The following is a 20,828-nucleotide window of genomic DNA, read 5'->3' on the forward strand; positions in this document are numbered from 1 at the left end:
AGTTGGGACCTCGGCTTGCTGGCCACAGGACACCACTGCATGACACCCCCACCCCCATCCCCTGCTCCCCCTGCAATCCGGAAAGGCCGGCCTTTCCCTGTGTCTGACATAGAGGTCTTCCCCTTAGGGTATGTGAGGTCGTTGAGCTGCCACCAATCAGTGACCAGAGCGAAGATGTGAGGCTTGGGTGACAGAGACAGCAAACAAAGCCGCAGTGTGTGGGGACAAAGACATGGTCACAAGAAAACCGTGGTTCTGGGGAAGGCAAGAGCCAATACAAATGCAGGGTGGAGCCCGGAAGGCTTCAAGGGCTAGGGCGGTGCCAGTTACTAACTCCCAGAAGAACTCTCTGCTCCCCTCCTCAGCCATGGGCTCCTACCCCTCCCTCACTAGCCAGGGTTGGTCCAAGGCAGGCTTCAGGTAAGTTAACAGTGTGCTAAAAGTACCACAAGGGACTAGAGAGCTCACTTAGAGGTAAAGGAGTTAGCTATGGACAACGGACTTCAATCCCTAGGACCCTGCGATCCCAGCATTCCTACAGACAGATGGCAGGCAGACACAGGAAAAATGGCCAGAAGCTTGTGGGCCAGTTACTCTGGAGTACGGTGTGAGTTAGAAGAAACGGTAAGAGAGACCCTGCCTCAGCAAGGTGGGTGAAGATAACTGACTCCCAAAAGTTGTTCTCTACACGGGCTGTGGCATGTATGCTCATGCATGTGCGTGCACACACGAACGCACACATGCACACACACACACGCACACACACAAGACAATAACAACAACAACAAAATTTCCACGGATCATCAACCGAATAAAACCCAGGGTGTGCTTCAATACAGTCGGGGCCAAACATGATTTGCTAGGGGCTTCCAGACACTTCTATGCACATTTACTGGGTCCTATGTAATGGGATGCTATCTCCCGAGGAGAGTGTGGCCAAAAAGGTCTGAAAGACCCGTCCTCCTTCCCAACCCAAGTGCTAGGACAAACTAAGAGTCAAATGATCCGAATCTGCCCTCTAACTTAGGCGTGAGAGCTGAGCATTAGCCACACCCTGACAGCGGCTGCATCAGGAGCTGCTTTTGTTACCTTGTTATCGGCCAAGAGAGACTGCAACAAAGGTAAACCCAGAGGGCAGACAGGGCACAGGAAGCAAAGGCACCGGGGAGCTCTTCTTCCCTTTCCTCTTCCCCAGTGACTGGGCACATCTCCTGTGTTGTATGTGCGTGCACACACGTTAGGTGTACAGGTGAATGAATGCACAGGAAAGCCATGGTGTGTTCCCATCTGTTGCTTCCTCATTTACTGTCTTGAGATGGGTCTCTTGCTGAGCTAGAAGTCTGCCATTTCACCCACAGCCAAGGAGGTCACAAGGACATGCTACCATGCCTGACTCATTTATGTGGGTACCACGGACTCAAACTCAGATCCTGGGGAGCAGGTGCTCTTACCCACCAAACCATGTGCCTAACCCCTATACATTTTCCTCATTTTAAAAAATGGCTGACTTATGCCTTTATCTGTGTTTCTTACTATGCTAAGTCAGCTTTGTCAAAGCTGAGAAAACAACTTAAAGGAAGAAATGTTTACTTTGCTCACGATTTCAGATGCCTCAGCCCAAGGTTACTTGGTCCCGTTGCTTTGGGCCTCGCTGACGCAGGGCATCATGGGGGACGGGGAGAGAAAGCATGGGGAAAAGGCACAAGTTCCATTTTCCTAGCGTTCATCCTTGTGACTACAGTTTTCATCGGGTTCCACCTCCTAAAGCTTCTGTCGATACCCAGCGATGCCATTAACTTGCCTGTGAGTTAAGCCACTGAAGAAGTTAGCACTCCCATGAACTAGCTGCCTTCCGACAACCCATCAGCTAGTGACCGAGCCTCTAACAACTGCCTCACCTGGGGACTTTGGGCTTAGGGCTGATGGTGGAAAAACTGCAGAGAATTTCACGGACTTCAGGGAATGTTCCTAACACGACACATTTCCCCAGATTTCTCACCAGCTGCTGGCACTCAGCCAGTACTCAGAGACATGGCACTGTGGGGACCATGTGACCAGCAAAGGGTCAGCTCACCGTCTGCTTCTCTATGGGGGAGGAGTTGATTTATGTGTCTTTTCCTCTTGTTTTTGTCTTTAGCTTGTCCACCATACCTTTCATATAATCTGTGATAAGCCACTCTGTTCTTTTTGGGGATTGCTCCAATAAATAGAAGATAAACTAATTAGTACCTGGATCGTGAAGCACAGTTTGGGTGTTTGGTATTTCAGTCTTCCCATTCCCCAGGACTGGAATCTGACTGAGGCCAGGTGGGCCATGGCAATTATGGGGACTGCTGTGACCTTGGAGGCTGCCTGTCTCTGAGAAGGGAGACATAACTCAAGCTCCCACTTTAGTTTGGGGTTTATCATGAAGCTTGTTTATTTTCAAATTTTAAAAAGTTTTACATTTATTTGTGTATTTTGTGTGTGTGTCTGTCTGTGTCAGTCTGTGAGAGTATGTGTGTGTGTGTCTATCTGTGAATATGTGTGTCTGAGTCTGTGTGTGTGTGTCTACCTGCGGGTTTGTATGTCTGAGTCTCTCTGTGTGTGACATTTTACATTTATTTGTATAGTATGTGTATCTGTCTCTCTGTCTGTGTATCTGTGTGTGTGTGTGGTCTCTCTGTGTGTCTGTGTATATGTGTGGTGTGTGTGTGTGTATGTGTGTGTGGTGTGTGTGTGTATGTGTGTGTGGGTGTGGTGTGTGTGGTCTCTCTGTGTGTCTGTGTATATGTGTGGTGTGTGTGTGTATGTGTGTATATGTGTATGTGTGGTGTATGTGTATGTGTGTGTATGTGTGGTGTGTGTGTATATGTGTGTGTGGTCTGTGTGTGTGTGTATATATGTGTGGTGTGTATGTGTGTGTGTGTGGTCTCTGTGTGTGTGTATGTGTGTGTATATGTGTGTGTGGTGTGTATATGTGTATGTGTGGTGTATGTGTATGTGTGTGTATGTGTGGTGTGTGTGTATATGTGTGTGTGGTCTCTGTGTGTGTATATATATGTGTGGTGTGTGTGTATGTGTGAGTGTGTGTGTGTATGTGTGAGTGTGTGGTGTGTGTGTGTGTGTGTGTGTGTGTACACAGGCACAGTTGGACACATGTACAGATCTGAGAACAACCTGCAGGAGTTGGTTCTCTGCTTCCACAATGTGGGTCTCAAGGAATCCAACTCAGGTCAAGCTTGACCACAAGCACCTTTACCTGCTGAGCCATCTTGCTGGCCTGAGGCTTATAAATCGAGAACACCAGTTACTTACTATTGCTTATTTTTTCTTCTAAGACTGAAACCCACATCATAAGCTCTGATTCCTAGCTGACCAGCACCGGATCCTGCTCCAAATCGTAACAAAATACAAGGGTTTAAGTTTCAGAAACTAGGCTCAGATCCCAGCCAAAAGGTAACTTCCAAGAATGTTCCAGAAAACTGCTTTCTCTAGGAAGTCAGTGGGTGATGAAAGGACACAGCTGAATGAGATCTCAGTTTAAGTTCTACACCAGTTTTCAGACTCTAACCTCTTAGAGCTCGTTCCTCCCACAGGAAAGGGACAGAACTCTCACTCTGTCTGGGACACAGTCCACTGTCACAGGCATGAGCTAAGTGTGCTCCGCTAATCATTAATGTTTCCTTCTTCTGTGGACATATAGATTCATGTAGCCCATCCTGACCTTGAACCTTTGATCTTCCTGCTTCTACCTCTCAAGTGCTGGGGTTATACAGGAGTTTGACACTTCAGCTGGCTTTAGTGTAGTTTCTTATCCTCTTTCCCAAACTCAACTTTATTACTTTTTCTTTTTGAATGAATTAAAGAAAACCTTTAATTTTTATCTAACATTTTCTATATGCAGACTCAATTCTGACCACTTTACATCTATCATTCATTTAGTGCTCTTACAACCTAAAGAGGTCCAGACTGCTACGACCCTTCCACAGGGGAGGCAGAGCCAGGCTAAGCTGCCTGCCCAGGGGTCCCACAGTCAGAGCATCACAGGAGACTGGCTCCAGAGCCTGCACTGTCTGCCGCTGCACTATGGCTCCGGTCTCAGGAAAGTCAGCCAGGCTGACACTGTGGATTAATCACAGTTATAGAGGACTCGATAAAGTGACTGACTGGAGATCATCTAGATGAAGAGAGCTTCTCTGTGTAGCCCTGGCTGTCCTGGAACTCTCTCTGTAGACAGGCTGGCCTCGGGCTCACAGAGATCCATCTGCCTCTGCCTTCCAGGTACCGGAATTAAAGGTGTGCTCCACCACCACCTGGCTTAGATTGAGCAATCTTGACAACACAAGTGTGTGGCATTTATTCAACTGTCGGTGTCATCTAATGACAGGAGAGACATGGATGCTGGCCTCCATGGAGACAGACTAGTACTTTATCTAGATGAGCAGAAGACACGTGGCTTACGTGGGCTTGACTGTTAGCAGGGGCAACTGGAACATGGTGGCTGGCTGATGACCAGCGGCCTGGCAAAACCTCTGAGGAGGGGACATGTGGAGACGGGAAGGCCACGAAGCCCATTCAAGCATAACTAGCAAAGTGTATTCTGGGTAGGCGATGCCTCAAGCAAGATCCTACGGCACCAGTGGTGTCTTAGAGGACGAAAGGAAGATCATTGTGCTTTGCCTCAACTGAACTGTGTATGGTTCCCACCAAATGTGCCAGCCCATGAATTTAAAATAAAAAGGCCGTGCCTTCTGCTATTGGGAGAAGTTCGGTTGCTGGGGTGTGCCTTGAATGGGACAGTGGGTCTCTGGTCCTTTCTCCCTCTGAGGCTTCCTGGTACTGAGATAAGCACTTCTGCTCAGCTGCATAGTCCTACTATGTGTTGCCCAGTCACAGCCACAGCAGACAACCAGTGAGTCATAAACTAACACTTTCTTTTCTTTTTTGGTTCTTTTTTTCGGAGCTGGGGACCGAACCCAGGGCCTTGCGCTTCCTAGGCAAGTGCTCTACCACTGAGCTAAATCCCCAGCCCAAACTAACACTTTCAAACCGTGAGGCAAAATAAATTTTTTTTTCTTTTTTTCGGAGCTGGGGACCGAACCCAGGGCCTTGTGCTTCCTAGGCAAGTGCTCTACCACTGAGCTAAATCCCCAACCCCTAAAATTATTTTTTATGTAAGTTGATTACCTCTTGACAAACTGGCTAGAAAACAAGGGCTTTCTTCCCAGGTATACTTCAAGATAAAAGGCTATCCAAGATGACTGCAGTATCAAGGACAGTTCCAAGAGGTAGGGGTCCCACCTGCCAAACCCTCTCCTTGGAGTTCAAGGTGCTGTCCAGAGACTAAGAATGGAACCAAAAACACAGTATAGCAGATTACCTTCCTCAAATGAGCAACTCTTTCAGCTCTTGGCTGAGCAGTGGCTTTGCTAACACAGAAACAGGGCCACAAGCTGTAATGCCAAGGGTCCGCCACCTAGCTCCTGCCTTTCCTCAGCGACAGTCATGGCTGCCTGAGTCCCACTTTCAGGAGGGTCCGCATGACTGAAGTGACCTCAGCATACGACTCCATCTGCCATGTTTTCCAGTCCCTGTGCTGTCAACGTACCAACCATTGGGACATGGGCTTGGTATCATCCCTGGGAGAATTGAGCTTCCTCTCCTGCTCACCTGAGCTCCTTTATTATTTTTAAACAAATTCGACCACCCCCACGAATTCCTCAGCATCATGTGGGGATGGCCGCAGGAGCCATCATTGCCCTTGGGCATCTATTTCTGATCCCTTAAGAATCTTCAGGTGAACGGGGTTGGGGATTTAGCTCAGTGGTAGAGCACTTGCCTAGCAAGCGCAAGGCCCTGGGTTCGGTCCCCAGCTCTGGGGGAGAAAAAAAAAAAGAATCTTCAGGTGACAAGCTGGCTATTGTTTGTTGGCACACTTCTCTTCCTTCTAACTAAGGTTTCTGCAGTTAAAGCAGCAGCCCTGGGCTATGAGACGCTGACGTCGGACAGAGATTACAGAGCCTGGGTATTTCAATCCCCCCCTTAAGGCAGAAGCCTAGGCTCTATTTGCTTACTGTCAGCCATCTAAGGCAAGAAGCATGAGTTCTAGGAACCCTTGTCATGCTCCTTTTAGTCTCCAGAGTCTCATGTGAGGAAAGAAAGTGAGGGAGACTTTTACGCCACTGCTCTCAGAGTCTGGTCCCTGGAAGAATATTTTTTAGGGTCTCAGAATTTAAGAAAGGAAAAAGGCCAGAGATGGTCGAGAAAGGTTAGTATAAAGAAAACCTAACGGAAAGAGGACGGAGCGAGGCCCAAAGGTCTCTCTGGATCCTGGAGAAAGGGGCATTGCACGCGGTTGCTGCTGTGACCAGTGCACAGACTCACCGTCCTCGATATCATAGGCGTAGGCTGAGAGGCGCAGCGTGGTGGCACAGTAGTCGCACTTGAAGCAGCTGCGGTGGAAGAACTTGCCCTCAGCGCTCAGCCTCTCCATCACGTAGACGCGCTTTTGGCAGAAGTAGCACGTGTCGCTGCCCCCCAGGTTCTGCGGGAACTCTTTCTTTATGGAGCCCTGCGGGGAAGCGGGTAGAGGAGCATATCAGACTTCGTGGCCTCTCTTGGGGCCGCACAAGCCCTCTGTGGGTGAGGATGGCTCTGGTCACAGGGACACGGACCACAGGTATTGAATGACTACACGTGCTCTGTCTCCGGCTTTCCTGAGGGGGCAGCTCTCGGAGTAGCTTCTCCACTCCGCAGTCCCCTCCTGAGGACCCTGAGGACAAGCCGGGGTCTAAACCTGGGATGCTCAGCGACCGTGAGAGGCTTCTGATCAAAGATCCAAGCTTTCGGAATTTTGTAACAATCAAACCGACTATTCTGCTGGAGTTCTGTTTGGGGGATAGAGTGAATATACAAATACTCAGTGTCCGTGTGCGCACATCCTCTGACTAGCGGAGGGACCATCTTTAAAGAGGAAAGTGCTTTTCCATGTTCTAATACCTTCCACAGACCTAGAAATTCAGTCATCAAAATCGAGACCAACTCAGGAAAGCTACCACGTGGCAATGCAGGTGGCTACAGAAATCAGTAAGACCCTCGGAGCAGGCTCTCCCCACAGTGCCATGGCTAGAGAGAGTGCCCCTGGAATATCTCTTACCAGTTCCTTCTTGTCTAGAAGGGTTTTGGGTTGCTCTTTCCTTTGAAGCTGATTGGCTATCTGCTCAGCCAATGAGCTCACTCCGCCCGTGTACATCTTTATATACTTCTATTGGTTGGAGATTACACAATGACCAAAACGAAGGGAAATGAGAAGGAAAAAAAAGTGAATTAAGGAGACGAAAGGAAAACAATCTTTGAGGGGTGTAAAATACACAGTGCAACCGCAAACCATGCCAACACAGTGCCCACAAGCAGAAACTGGGCAGTGAGCGAAACACTGTGCCAGGCTCCACGCTGTGGTCAGCACACGCATGAGCAGCAGTGGTGGAGACAATCTTCCACAGGGAAGAACGTGGCCCTTCATGGTTTTCTGAGAGTCCAGTTCTGGGGATAGGAGAGAGGGAGGTAGAAGACAGAAAGGAAGCCAACATGGAAGAGAAAAGGGGGCCTGCATCTTGTGTGCTCAGAGAGTCTGGGGGGCAACTTGAGGCAGTGGCAGCTAGGAGAGGATTCAATGTGCTTTGTGAAATAGCCGACTGCCTCAGGCTGAGAGAGAAACCAGGCAGGTTCTTGCAGACGTTGGTGTCCCGTGTGGACAATACCTGTGAAAAGTTCTGGCATTACTGGAGACCCCCTGCCTCATAAACCGACCCACAGTGACTGCTCCATGCAGCAAACCATCCTGAGCTCTTGGGGAAGAAGCCTCCCTGGCCATTTCCCCACTACTATCAGGCAGCAACAGGGAGTGGGTGGGCGAGTGGTGTTTGAGGGCAGAAAGGCTCATCTACCCAAATGTGGAGGCTGGATTTCTCCCAGTCTAGGTGGGACACCAAACCACAAGCTACACCCTGAAGACAGCTGCTTGTTTTTGCCCCAGGAAATCAGAAGGTTTCTGGCCCTGGAGGAATTTTTTTAGAGATGAACAACAAAAGAAGTCAAGATCCAAAGCAGAGAGTAACAGCATATATTTATAGTCTTAGCATTAGGAAGGCTAAGGCAGGAGGATTGCTATGAGTTCAAGGCTAGCTTGGACTATACAGTGAGACAGTCTAATTCTCTTCCCCAACACACAGATCACACTAATGCAACCTCCCTTTTGGCAATGGTGCAGAAACAAACAGGAGAGATGCCCATGTCTGCATGGTAAGCCACTCTGCCCTGCTCACAGAGGTCAGGCACCCTGTGGCCTGGCTTGAATTCTGTCCTGGGACTACAGTTAGTCCTGTGGGCTGTCTTTTAGAGACGTGACAGGCAAGACTGTGGGTGGAGACGATGTGAGCTACACCTCTCGTGGTGGGAAGTGAGGGAGGCTCCCAGCCAAGTGGGAGAGCTTGTCCCTAACTCAGATGCAGAACTTCAGCAGGCACAGTCACCCCAGAGATGGCATCAACCCCCTAGCAAGTGGCTTTAAGGGACAAACCTGTGACGTCTCATGTAAAAGGGCTGCCGTTCCAAGCGCCATCATGCCTAGGTTCTGTGGAGCCAACTCTGAGTCCAGGAACGCTCACACTTGAGAACATTCTCACCGGGCTCAGCTAAGGCCTGGCTGGAACTGAGCAATTGATATCATTTTCCAGCTTACCAAAAGGGACAGCCTAAGACTGGCTGGCCTCACCTGCCATCAACCCCATATATTATGTCCATCAGTAACAGAGGCAAACAAGTCTTTTAAACTAGGGACTTTGAGAAGCACATGCCTGGGGCAGGCAGGCACAGGGCAGAGGGGAACAGAAATGAGAGCCAAGCTCTCCTCTGAGAGCTTCCCTCAAAGGATCTGAAGGTCACATTTTCTTTACTCTGTAGATCAGATGACAAAGTGCCCAGTACACTGCAACCCTTGCCCTACTGTGTGCACCCAGGACCCTTCTCTTATGACTGGGGACTACCTCAGGCCTGGGGCTGCATATGCAAGGGCATTTGTCATTCAGTTCTTATGCAGACAAGCACCCCCCAGAGAGATGAGCTCAAGTTCTGTTTGTTTCTGGCTTGAAAAGCAGTGGTTTTCTTCTTCCCACTCCCAGAAGGGTCGGAGTGAAGGAGTCGCTGGGCTCACCCCACTGCACACCACTCACATGCATATGCTTCTGCACATAAGCACGCTGGCTAAGAATATGAAGCACAGACCAAGGCAACAGACTCTCCGATCCCTAGCAAATTCCTCGGAACCGGATTGAAGCCACCCGGGATAAAGCAGGTTTCATTCCACACATGATTACAAGAAACACCAAGAGTGTTGTGGGCTCACTGTTTTACTAGGAGAGTTAGTGACGGCATGGTTCAAATTCTGTAGCGCGTGATTAAGAAAATGCAGTCTTCATTCAAAGGTGGAAAATGCTGTCAATATCGGACACAGCTTAATAGTGGGTTTACTCTGACAGGCTGTGACGTGTGAAACACCCAAAGGCAGCTAGCAGCCTCTTGAACATAGGTGTCTGCGGCAGACCTCACACACACACACACACACACACACACACACACACACACACACACACACACACACACACACACATGCACACAGAGCTTCTGAGGAGCCAGGCAAAGGCGGAGACCTCCTAGGCTCCCTCAGGTGGGTGACACCTGTGAAAGTACAGTGAGCAGAGGCTGCAGAACATGGTTTTGTCAAGTCCCGGGCATGCTACCTGTCGGAGGGAGTCAGAGGAGGGAGAGGCAGGGCGATTGGAGGAGCGGAGACTAAGGGAGAGCTCCCACTGGTCAACAAAAAATCGACGTGAAGGCTCAGGCTCTGGCTATAAAATACAAGGTGGAGAAAGAGAGCACAGTACACGTTAGAGGTCATAACAGGAACTCTGAGTTTCAGATGGTTTACTGTTTAGCTGCAGAATGTATGTGGTAAATAGAAGCAGGTCTCCCGATTCCCAGAAGCAAACCAGCTTCATCTACGGCTCCTCCCCTCTGCTTCCCGCTTGCCCGCTTGCCTGCTGGGACTGGCTCTGGAGTACACCTCAGACTATGGCCACCTGGGAAGCCTCAGGGCAACCTTGGCTTGGTGTTCCTACCAGGCTCACCCTAGGCAGCTAACACCGGCTTTCTCACAGAGCACTTGTTGACCTGTGCAGGGATTTTCCCTTGGCAGAGACATCTCGTGTCCATTCTAGTTCTAGTTCTCTCCTGACAGCGCAAAGAGCAGGACTGGGACCCTCACTGTCCTCAGCTATTGTTCCGGGCATGTCCTTGTCCTGTGGACAGTGCCCAAGGCCTTTCCCACCTCCTGATGTCAGAGCTCAGGGACGCTCCACCTACTCTAGGTGTTCAGCACGAGTGTTCTGCTTGCTAAGGAGCCAGATAAATGGAGGGCACGATCCGGGGACCAGATCTGAATGCCCCTTGCCTTCCTGAGACTGGCCTCAGCCGGTGCAGCAAGAGTAGGCAGGATCTTCCTCAGCGCAGGCCCATGTAGCCAGCAACTCTGACTTAGGGGAGAATGAGGTAACAGACATCTTTAGTTTTCCCACCACACTCTGGATACGGTCTTTACAAGGTGGGAGGGATAGGCGCTGCCCAGGCTCTAAGGAGAGCTGCTGCACCCCCCACTTTAGTTGACAGTTGTGTCACGGCAGTGACAAGGCAGCATGGCGGGTATCTGGGGGTTCCCTACCCTCTGCTCCAGGTGTCCAGGCCCTGTGTACAGAGCTTGGATGGTGTCAGTCATTTGAACCCAGTACAAGGAGCGACTGTCTCTGTAGATGAGTACCATTCATCAAGAGCATCGAGAGCTCGCAGTGTGGGGAGCGAGTGAAGGAGAGCTACAGAGAGTGAGTGCGTGCACAGGTGGGGCTGTGGAGTGGGGGGGAAGTCCTGGAAAAGAAGGGAGTAGTGCCCCCAGTATCTAGCCTGAGCCCCACACTGAGGATCTATACTCACCAACTCCTGGGAAAAAAAATTAAAAGCCCCCACATGCCAGACCGTCGTTTAGGCACCTACTGTCCCGCTGGACATCTACTGTCCCCGCTGGGCACCTACTCTCCCACAGTACACTGGGCACCGGTGTCCTGGATCTCAGTTTCCTGCCAAGCTTCCTTTCACTCAGCATACATCCTCACTTCCTTTTCAGCTGTTGCTTATTAAAAACCATCAAGACCTCATTAAGTAAGCATGCATCCTTCAGAATGCAGGGCACTATTCTGCTCTCCTGCTTATGATGGGACTATGGCAGGATCTGGGAAGGAGAAGGAAGGAGGGTACACAGAATCGACACCAACTCCCCTACTGAAGGGCAGTAAACAGGTGAGCTGGTGACAGGGAGGGGCAGAGGCCAGCCACCTCCGTCTCAATTCCACCGCCCTTCTTAACCCTGTCCTGGGTAGTTTCCTTCAAGGGAAGAGAAGATGGCACTACTGCCAGTTTCCTAGTGGACCTGAGGTGTGTCCCAGCTTGCTGCCTGGTTCTCAGCGCAGTTCTCAGAGAGCAAAGGCAGGAGGAAGGCAGCTGTGAAATCACCAGGAGCTGTGAGATATCAGCTCACTGCAGATCCTTAAGGACAGGACCAAGGCAAAAAGCTTCACAAAATAGGTGGGCTAGGGGCTTCATCACCACATTCATTAAGAAATAAAAAAAGGAATGATAGCCCATTTTAGTCAGTGACATCTCTACAGTTCTCAGAAAAGATCAGCTGTAGCTTTTCATTATGCTCCCATCCATCCTGCCATCGACTGCTTTTCCATCCATCCATCCATCCATCCATCCATCCATCCATTCACCCACCCATTCATCCACTCATCCATCACCCACCTACCTACTCAGCCACCCATCCACCCACCCATCTTCCCATCCATCCACCCACCCACCCATCCATCCACCCACCCACCCACCCACCCATCCATCCATCCATCCATCCATCCATCCACCCACCCACCCACCCTGCCACTGGCTGTTTTTCCTCATCTTCCTATCTGACTTCTTCCCCAAACCCTGGCAAGAGCCTCAGTTCTTCTTAGTATCTCTATTTCAAGAGCTAAGGTTCTCACATCCATTGCCTGTCTGTCCTGAGGCTCCCCTCTCCCAGTTCTCCCGGATTACTAATGCCTTTTTGGCTACCCTTGCCTAATTTGGGGGAAGAAGTGATTTCTTGGAACGGGAAAAGAGAACAAAACTGGGAAGTCTTAATGGCCCACTGCAACAACGAAAGCATCAGGGTTAGCATCCAATCTGAATGCTTTGCAGATGGACATTCTGCAGTTAATGCTATCGCATGGGACAACACTATTAGCAGAGTTCTGGCTGAGTGATAAGTGCGTAGAAAGCTAGGAGAAGGGACTCTTCTCCATGCTCCCTTCCCCTGCCCCACCACACAGCGTGCCCCATTGGTCGGCTCTCAGCATCCCATGCCACAGGCTCATGCTTTTACCCTCTCGTGGTGGGGATTCTGCTTGCCACGGCTGTCAGCATGAACATTCCTGTACATCTGTTGGCAACAAAATAAAAACTTAAGCTCCGTCCGAACTCTCTTTGGACCTACTCAGCAACAGCGGGAGATTTAGGCAAGAATCCAGGGTTCGCGTTTATGTATATCCCCAGCCCCAGACTTCCCTACCCAACTCTCCACCAGTACCAAATTCCACGATCTGAGACAATTTTCCTTATGGCCTTTCTGCCCACCTGCCTCCAAGGAGGCCCCCTACACAGACCAAGAACGACAGTTAGTACAAAGGTGGAACAAATGTGTGTTTCACACAGTGCCGTAAGATCGGAGGCGTGCAGTGTGAGGCTTAGGGGAGGCGGGTTGGCAGGGAAGCTTCCACAGCAAGAAAGGTCAGGAGATGGAAACCGGATGAACAAAGAACTGTTACAGAGCCCAGAGGAGACTCTAGGGTGGGGAGAAGGCCCTACATAGGAACACGGGAGTGGGGCCCAGGTTACTGATGGGAGAGATTCATGGAGACTGTTGGCACTCTGAGTTAATAGAGGATCATGGGAAACTCTAGGACAGGCATGAGGCTGCCTCAGTGAACTGAGGTGGCAACCGTGGGAGCAGGAGAACCACACTATTCACTAAAGCTAACTTGGACGCCCTCATCCAGTGCCACTGCTACGCTGCCACAGGCAACGCGAGCCCACTTCCAGACGTCTCATGGTGCCCACTCTGTTCAGGGCCATTGCTTACCTGTGGTCTTGCACAACTCCTCGGCCTCTCCACCCTATGCCTCAGACTGTAAAGTGGAGAAAATGGTGGGTTCTGCCCCACAGTTACTGTGAGAACTGACTGAGAGACTGAGGGGCAGAACAAATGCTCTAACTGTGAGCCTTTATTTAGAGGAGGCACTGGATCCTCCCGATGGCCAGCAAGGCTCAGCTCTTAGGCCCAGGGGAGGGAGGAAGGCCCGTAAAATCAGATGCATCGTTAGTGGTCACATTTGAGGTAGGCTACCTTCATTATGAGAATATCCTTTCACAGATCCTGCCCTCAGAAGTGTTTTTTTTTTTTTTTTTTTTTTAATTTTATAGGGTTTCAGCTCAAAGGTCAGCAAGCCATTCTGTGTGCACACGGCATAGGTGTGTCCACCTTAAACGTGTGATTGAATGGTCAACAGGCACATGTGGCTGATGGCTCTCAAATTCGGTTCTTCAACCATCTGCCAGGAGTGCGAATGGGTGTCTGGGTCGGTTAGAAGAAACAGTAGTAGCCAGAGGGCAGGCTGTCAGTGTCAGGAGGAACCAAACCCATGCAGGGAGGCCACTTGAAGCTTTCTTATGCGTATCTTAACTGTACTGCATAAGACAGCGAAAGAAACGTGGCTACTTTAAGTGGGGTCCTATAAAAATGTGTGCCTCTTGTAACTTACGGCTACTTTAAGTGGGGTCCTATAAAAATGTGTGCCTCTTGTAACTTATGGATGATGGCTCTGAGATGAATATAGTTTATGCTTTGGTTTGTGGCTCTCCTCCCATGATAGGGACTAGACCAGAACATGCAGAACATGCACCTAGGCCCCAAGAGGAATTGTTCACTTGTAGCAATGAAGGCTGGTTTTTTGCTACAAGTCATCTTTTAAAAACTTGTCTCCACAAAGAGGGATTACTGAGATGGTCCCTACGTTCATAGTGCAGGACAGACAGGACAGACGGGACAGACAGGACACAGAGCATGCAGAGGATCACCTGCTGGCCACTGCGCGCCCGGCAGGAAGGTGGAGTAGGGGGAGGAGAGAGAGTGATCACTTTTTTGGGGCAGGTCCGAGAGCGCTCCTTTTCCTGTCGCTTTTACACCAACAGACACAAACAGAAAGAACACCGTTGAAACGGCCTGGGTGGAGACTGGGAGGGATGAGGAGCATTGATTTGCATATTTGCGAAGCATCCCAAGAGGCTCCTTCCTCGACCCCCTCCATAGCACCTAACTGTGTTCAGGGTGAGTTTCTTGTTTCTCATCTTGGACCAGAGCCTCAAGCAAAGGTGGCCTAGGTAACTAAACAGCTGGGGGAACCTTGGTGTAGTGCTCTGTTATGTTAAGGATCCAGGGTTTTACCAGGGAAGATGGGCACCCACATGTGGGCCTGGAAAAGGGAGATGACCCCCATGGGACATCGCATGACATACGCACACCAGGTCACACTGCAGCAAAGTGCGTTCCCACCGAGCCTCCTGTGGCCACATTTCCATCAACGCCTCAATTTCTTAAGCCCCTCACTCACATTCAACAGTCCTAAAAACTACAAAGAGTTGCCAGGAAACAGGGTTCTACAAATTAACCACAAGCTCATCCTTCATCCTGCCTGGACCACACATGCCCTTCTCCGAGGATTAGTCCATGGTTCTCAGAGATACATCCCGGTATTTGAGAAACAGCCACACATTGCTCTGGGCCTCTCTGGTACTTTCCAGGAGATTCTCAGCTTCCTGTACAGACTACAGTACAGGGTGGGGTGGGGAGGTTTGGCAGCTGTAAGGTCAGAAAAACATCTCCACTGTGTGTTCCCACCTCGAAGGACAATCTGCTTCCAAAGCGAGGCTGGTCCCTGTGCCATCTGACAGCAGGATATACTTCTGAGATCAAAAGGAAAGGGAGGGCAAAGGGCGAGCTGCAGTGTTTATGCTGGAAAGAGCAGCTCAAAGCCACTGCGAGCAGAGCTGTTGTCCATTTCCCTCCTTCTACACGATGACCTAAGTCGGAACAGGTTCTCATGCCAACTCTGCCAAGGAATGCCGTGCTTGCCACACCTCCTGCCTCAGTAGAGAACCACTTCAAGAGACACACAGTGAGTCACAGTGAGGTTCTGCCTATTGGAGATGAGTGGCCAGCCAGCGGTGGCCCAGGCACCTCCCGCCCTGAGTCCCTGTTCTCTGGAGTGTCTGAACACATCTCTAGCTTTCAGGAGATAGCCACATCTAGAGGACCAAACTAGAGGACCAAGTTGGCATTGTGAACGATGAATGTAAATATTCCACATTCCACGGGGACAGAATGTGACGTACAGTGTGTCAGTGTCACTTCTGTTGACACTTAAGTGTAATTCATGACTCAATGTAGTCTAAAGGACTTAAAGATCTAAAGTGTCTTCATTGCTCCCGGTCACCAAGGCTCAGGCCTGCCCAAGGCTCTTTCTAACTAATCTTTCATTCCAACCTGTTGCTCACTGATGGTGAAGTAAAGGAGGCGGATGGCAAGCCCAAGAGGCAGGAACAGCAAAGAGCAGACCCTGCAGGGGACCTGGCACAATGCTATGGGCTACCGAGGCTCCATGAGGGGCTGTGTAGAGCCAGGTGCCTTTCAGGCTGCCAGGGTGGTCTTCACCAAGACAGAGGCCAAGACCCAGCAGCAGACACTGAGTCACATTCACTGCCCTCCTTCTCAGCAAAACCAACAAAGCTGCACCAGCCCAGACCGCACACAGCCACTCATGTCCCCACTCACAGGTGACACCAGACCTTCCTGTCCTGTTCTGTTCTAATCTCAGGTCTTTTCCAGGAAGGATAAGACTTTACAATTCCGAACTCTGCGTTAGAATTCACCTATTCCCTTTCCATCAAGACTTCAAGCAAAAGACAAAAAAAGTTAGAATGCAAACAAATTCTTGATGACACTCTTCAGAAGGCCTCCCTCGGAAGAGGCAGGAGGTTTACCTTCTGTTGTGAGTTTGCGCACTGCCCCAGCATTTTCCTTCTTCCTCCCTGGGCCCTGCCTTCCACGTGGAGTATTATGAGGTTAGAAAGAGGCATTTTCTTCAAAATGCGATTTCAGTATGAGTCAAGTCAGTGTTCCTAAGCACTTCCCAGCAGTAGAGCTGGTGAGGTTGGCCAAGAGAGAGACTAACAGAACCCAGGATCAGCTCACCTCACCGCAGTTCCCTATCTGAGTGAGGTGACACCTGTTACTCGGAGACTCATCCAGCATCTCCCCACACCCAGCAATAAAGTGCTCAACTGTGATGCCAGGGAGCAAACTGCAAATGCTTCCCTCCGACTGACCAGCCTTCCCTTCTGCCCACAGCGTGAGCCCTTCCTCTTCCTGACTGTCATGATTAGCAGTTTTCCATGAGTCCTGAGAAGGGGTGTTTTGTTTGTTTTGGGATGGTACTAAGGATCGAGCCCATGGTCTTAAGAGGCTAGGCAAATGCTCTACCACACAGATCCCAAGGCCCTCGCCTAAAGATGTGGAATCCTAAGGAAGGTGGGGAACCACCCAGGAAGACTTCATACAGGGGTGAAAGGAACACAGGCATAGCTCTGACTGGTTTCACAGAGTATCTCCTGCTTCAAACCAAAATCCTTGATTCCCCGGTTCTCACAAAGGACAAAGGTCACCAGGAGATGAGCTACTAAAAAGCCAGTTTGGGAGCAAAGGCCCAAGAGCTCAAGTGGCATATCTTGACGAGCTCCCACACCATTCTAGCTCTTTTCAATACCAAGTCAACAGCCTTCCTAGACCTCCTCAAATCCCAGGGAGTTAACTCGATCACGGAATCAGACCAACGCCGTCCGTCGAATGTTTCCCAAAGTGACTATTCTTAAGTCCAGTGCCCTCCTGCCTTGGTGAGCTAGGCTTTCAGGTGAGCCTGGAGCAGGGATGGGGTGCGAGGCCAGTGGCAGCCCATTCTAGACCCCAGCAATTCCTTTACCTGTTTCCACTGGGGGATGCGAGCAGGGCGACCCTGCTCTGGCAGACACCAGGATGGCCGGCTGACCCCACGCTCTTGTGTTGACTATGACACACACAGGCCACGTGTGAGTGGGGGGCAGGACATGGAGGCAAAACAAAATAAAATACATTAAGGTAGAAGACACAGAAAGGTACCTGTGGAGGACAGACACACATCTATAAACTGCAAAGAGGTGGGCAGGTTAAGTCAACTCTTATGAAGTTACATGAATAAAGGGAAGACAGTGGCATCCCCTGACCAAAGGCAAGTGCGGAAAAAGGGAAGGGGAAAGGGGGCAGTCAACACGCTGTGGCTCCTCTTGTCACACTTTTCCCAGCCTGAATTCTCTGGGGTCTAGACTGCTATCTGATGTGGGAAACTAATCCCTCACAAATGATGAAAGCAACCTTTCACTGGAGGGCACTATGGCCTCCTGAGGTGGGGCCTGCAGAGTCTGCAGCAACCTCTACTGCTCCAGGGTAAGCTACCACCCCTGCTGTGACACAAAGGGAAAGGCAGGGGTGGAGACATTAACCCAAATTCAGGTGTGAGAAGCCAAGGCAGGGCTGCTGCCTGCCCCACTGGAGCTATGGTCTGCACACAGAGAAGATGAAGGGAGAGACTGAGCCCGGCCTCCCCATGCCCTTTCAGGTGATCAGGGTGCACAGTTAACACACTTCGAGACTTTGAAAATGCTAGGCCCTTCTCTTTAGAGAAGTTTAGTGACTTCTGCGGAGCCAAGGCAGGACAAGACGTGTGTGGCCACTCCAGGCCAGGTGCTGCTGGACTCTCACTGTGCTTAAGGAGAGCACCTTAGGGGTTCACACGCCTGGGAAGAATCTTAGCTCTAGGAGCATGCTCGTCCAAGACTGTGCATGGTTGTATCTCATCAAGGACGAGAAGCAACTAAAACATCCACCACAGCTAGAGAGATGGAGAAGAGCACAGTGCGCACACACTGTGAAGATGTCTGTGAGCTGAGAAGACACCCGGGTAAGCCACCGTCAAAGAACAAAAGGCAGAAAAGGAAGTGTATCCCCAGAGTGGTCTCTGCCATGAAAACGAGAATGTCCGCAGAAAATTTCCAGAAAGAAAGGAGGCAAAATGAACAGATTATAGACGCCTTAGTCACCTCAACTGCGGTTTCCAGATCTCCTCCAATCACCCATGTTCCTTTTCTTTTCTTGAGATGGCATATCATGATGTAGGCCAAGCTGGCTTTGAACCCACAATCTTCTCACCTCAGCTCCCCAAGCACTGTTTTCACACTACCATGCCAGCTACATGCTTCTTTTGTAACTCAAGTATGTGAGTGAACATATATACATGTATATACATATACATACACACATATACACACATATATATGTATATGTGTGTGTGTGTGTATGTGTGTGTGTGTGTTTGTGTGTGTGTGTGTTTATAGTCATCCATAGAAATACGCATCAGATCTCTCTACTGATTTTGGTCACAGATTCCTTGAACTTGAGGTGAAGCTAATGCAGCTGTGATTGTGTAAGATTCAGACAAGAGCGACTCCGGCCCAGGAGTCTGGGGTCTGTGGCATGACGCATCTCACTGCACTGACTGACAGTCTTTCCTGTGCGATGTGCCCATTGGGGAGCTGAGCTTAGGGCTTACCTGTCTCCTCACGCCAGTGGACTGAGCAGGCGCATTCTCTTCAAACTTGGCCAGCAGCTGGGTTGCCATAAACTTTACTTTGTTCTGGTTTCCGATGGCAGCATCCATCCGCCTGTCCGTCAGGGTGCTCACCAGGGTAGGCCTTTCTCCTTTATAGCTCCGGGGAGGCTCCTCCTGCCCAGTAGAAAGCACCCAAGAATCAGGATGGGTCACAGGGAACCTCTGACGATCTCCTCTCAGTGTGTGTGCACGGCGGCTTCAAGTTGTTTGAACAGCACCCTACACAGTTCTGACGTGAAGAGTTTGCAAGATCCTTAGGACGCGGGGCACCAGTGCGGCACACGGACCTGTGCTGGTACCACCGATCTCAGTGGAGCCACCGTGCACTGCCAAATGTGTGATTCTATGAAGAGAAAGACTGAGCACACATGCATGCCTGTTCCTTGCTACTTTCTGGAAAATACAATGAAGGCAAAACCACGCAGAGACTCTCCTAAGAGATGGTTATGCAAAGCTCTGGCAATAGTGACTTCAGAATTAATAATTTACACCAGGTGGCCAAAGAGACAGCTCTGTGGTCAGAAGCACTTACTGCTCATACGGAGGACCCAGGTTCGATCCCCAGAACCCACAGGAGACAGCTCACAGCCACCTGTAATTCTAGTTCCAGGGGATCCAATGTCCTCTGGCCTCCCCAGGTAGCTGCACATATATGGTGCACATAAACTCACACAGGCACACAAACGTACACATAAACAAACAAACAAACCAAAGTCACGATGAATCTCACCTCCTCTGATTGACTGGTTTTTCTCCTCTTTCCAGCCCCATCTGAATCCTTTTCCTTTTTATCCTGCACCAAGAGAAGATGCAGACATTAGCCTGGTTACCTTCCTTGGCCATTAGCTCTGATGCCACTGTTAATGTGACTAGCGTACACATACCTTGGGTGACCGCTTCCGAGAGATGGTCTGTCCGAGCTTGCTCAGGAAGGAGATGGGGGATTTGGTGCTGGCTATCAGGACAGCTTTTTCCTCTGCGTTCAGGTCCAGGGTGTCTGTAAACAGGAGAGAACAATGTTTACTTAGGACAGTGCCACAAAGGCCTGACCAGATCCATGCTCCCTTACAGGAAGCTCACGGCTCTCTAATGGGTTACCAACAAGGATAGAGCATGTGCCTCCTAAGGAAGCAGCACAGAGGGGCACACTTAGGTCTAAACACTTTCTTTTCATCCACACACACAAAACCAGTGCCACTCCTTACACTTCAGGGGCAGCAGCCCACATTTCTGTTTGTAAAGGATGGACTCTGCCTGTGGCCCTCATAGCAGATTGCTCAAGTGAAATCTTGCTGAAGACAACTTCAGGCTGGGGTGGAGGGTTAAGAGGTACAAGACACGGGGCTGCCAGTCTGGGGGACAGCAGAGGCCATCTTAGTTGTATCTGAAGAGAGGCTCTCAATGAATAGGGCTACTTGTGGTTCAGGGTTTGTGTTGTAAGAAATGCATATCCAGTTAGGAAAAGACACAGGTGCCTATAAAGGTGTATGGGCTTGAAGACACTGGGGGGAGGACAGCACAATTAACCATGGATTCTAACTTCCATCATCATCATCATCATCATCATCATCATCATCATCATCATCACCACCACCACCACCACCACCACCACCACATCTGGGGGAGGGGCACACATGCCTCCAACCTGCATGGTAGTCAGAGGACAACTCTGTAAAGTCAGTTTTCTCCTGCCTTTCTGTGGAGTCGAGGGATTGAACTCCGGTTGTCTGAGTTCGTACTGTCTGCTGGTAGACACCTTTACCCACTGAGCTGGCTCGCTGGCTGGTGTTCTAATATTTATACGAGGAGCAGTAGCAATCTTGAGTCTAGTAATTGGAAATGATAATGAACCATGAACATTTATTTGGTGCTCACCTGGCATTCTTAGTATAA

The 20,828-nt window shown here is 50.1% G+C and overlaps 1 protein-coding gene across 31 annotated transcripts in view; it reads right to left on the reverse strand.

Moving 5' to 3' along the window:
* Mical3 (microtubule associated monooxygenase, calponin and LIM domain containing 3) overlaps positions 1–20,828 on the reverse strand; it is a 200,063-nt gene that overhangs the window by 70,296 nt on the left and 108,939 nt on the right. For 19 of the 31 annotated variants that reach the window (XM_039107870.2, XM_039107872.2, XM_039107876.2 and 16 more), the window contains 9 exons: positions 19,820–19,932; positions 19,666–19,728; positions 18,876–19,049; positions 17,214–17,297; positions 14,257–14,355; positions 12,506–12,562; positions 9,780–9,887; positions 7,139–7,246; positions 6,367–6,553 (listed from right to left, as the gene is read on the reverse strand). In XM_039107870.2, coding sequence (XP_038963798.1) covers positions 6,367–6,553; positions 7,139–7,246; positions 9,780–9,887; positions 12,506–12,562; positions 14,257–14,355; positions 17,214–17,297; positions 18,876–19,049; positions 19,666–19,728; positions 19,820–19,932 — 993 coding nt within the window. 31 annotated transcript variants of the gene reach the window in all.

The sequence above is a fragment of the Rattus norvegicus genome, chromosome 4 (genome assembly GCF_036323735.1).
Source record: "Rattus norvegicus strain BN/NHsdMcwi chromosome 4, GRCr8, whole genome shotgun sequence".
Lineage (NCBI taxonomy): Eukaryota > Metazoa > Chordata > Mammalia > Rodentia > Muridae > Rattus > Rattus norvegicus.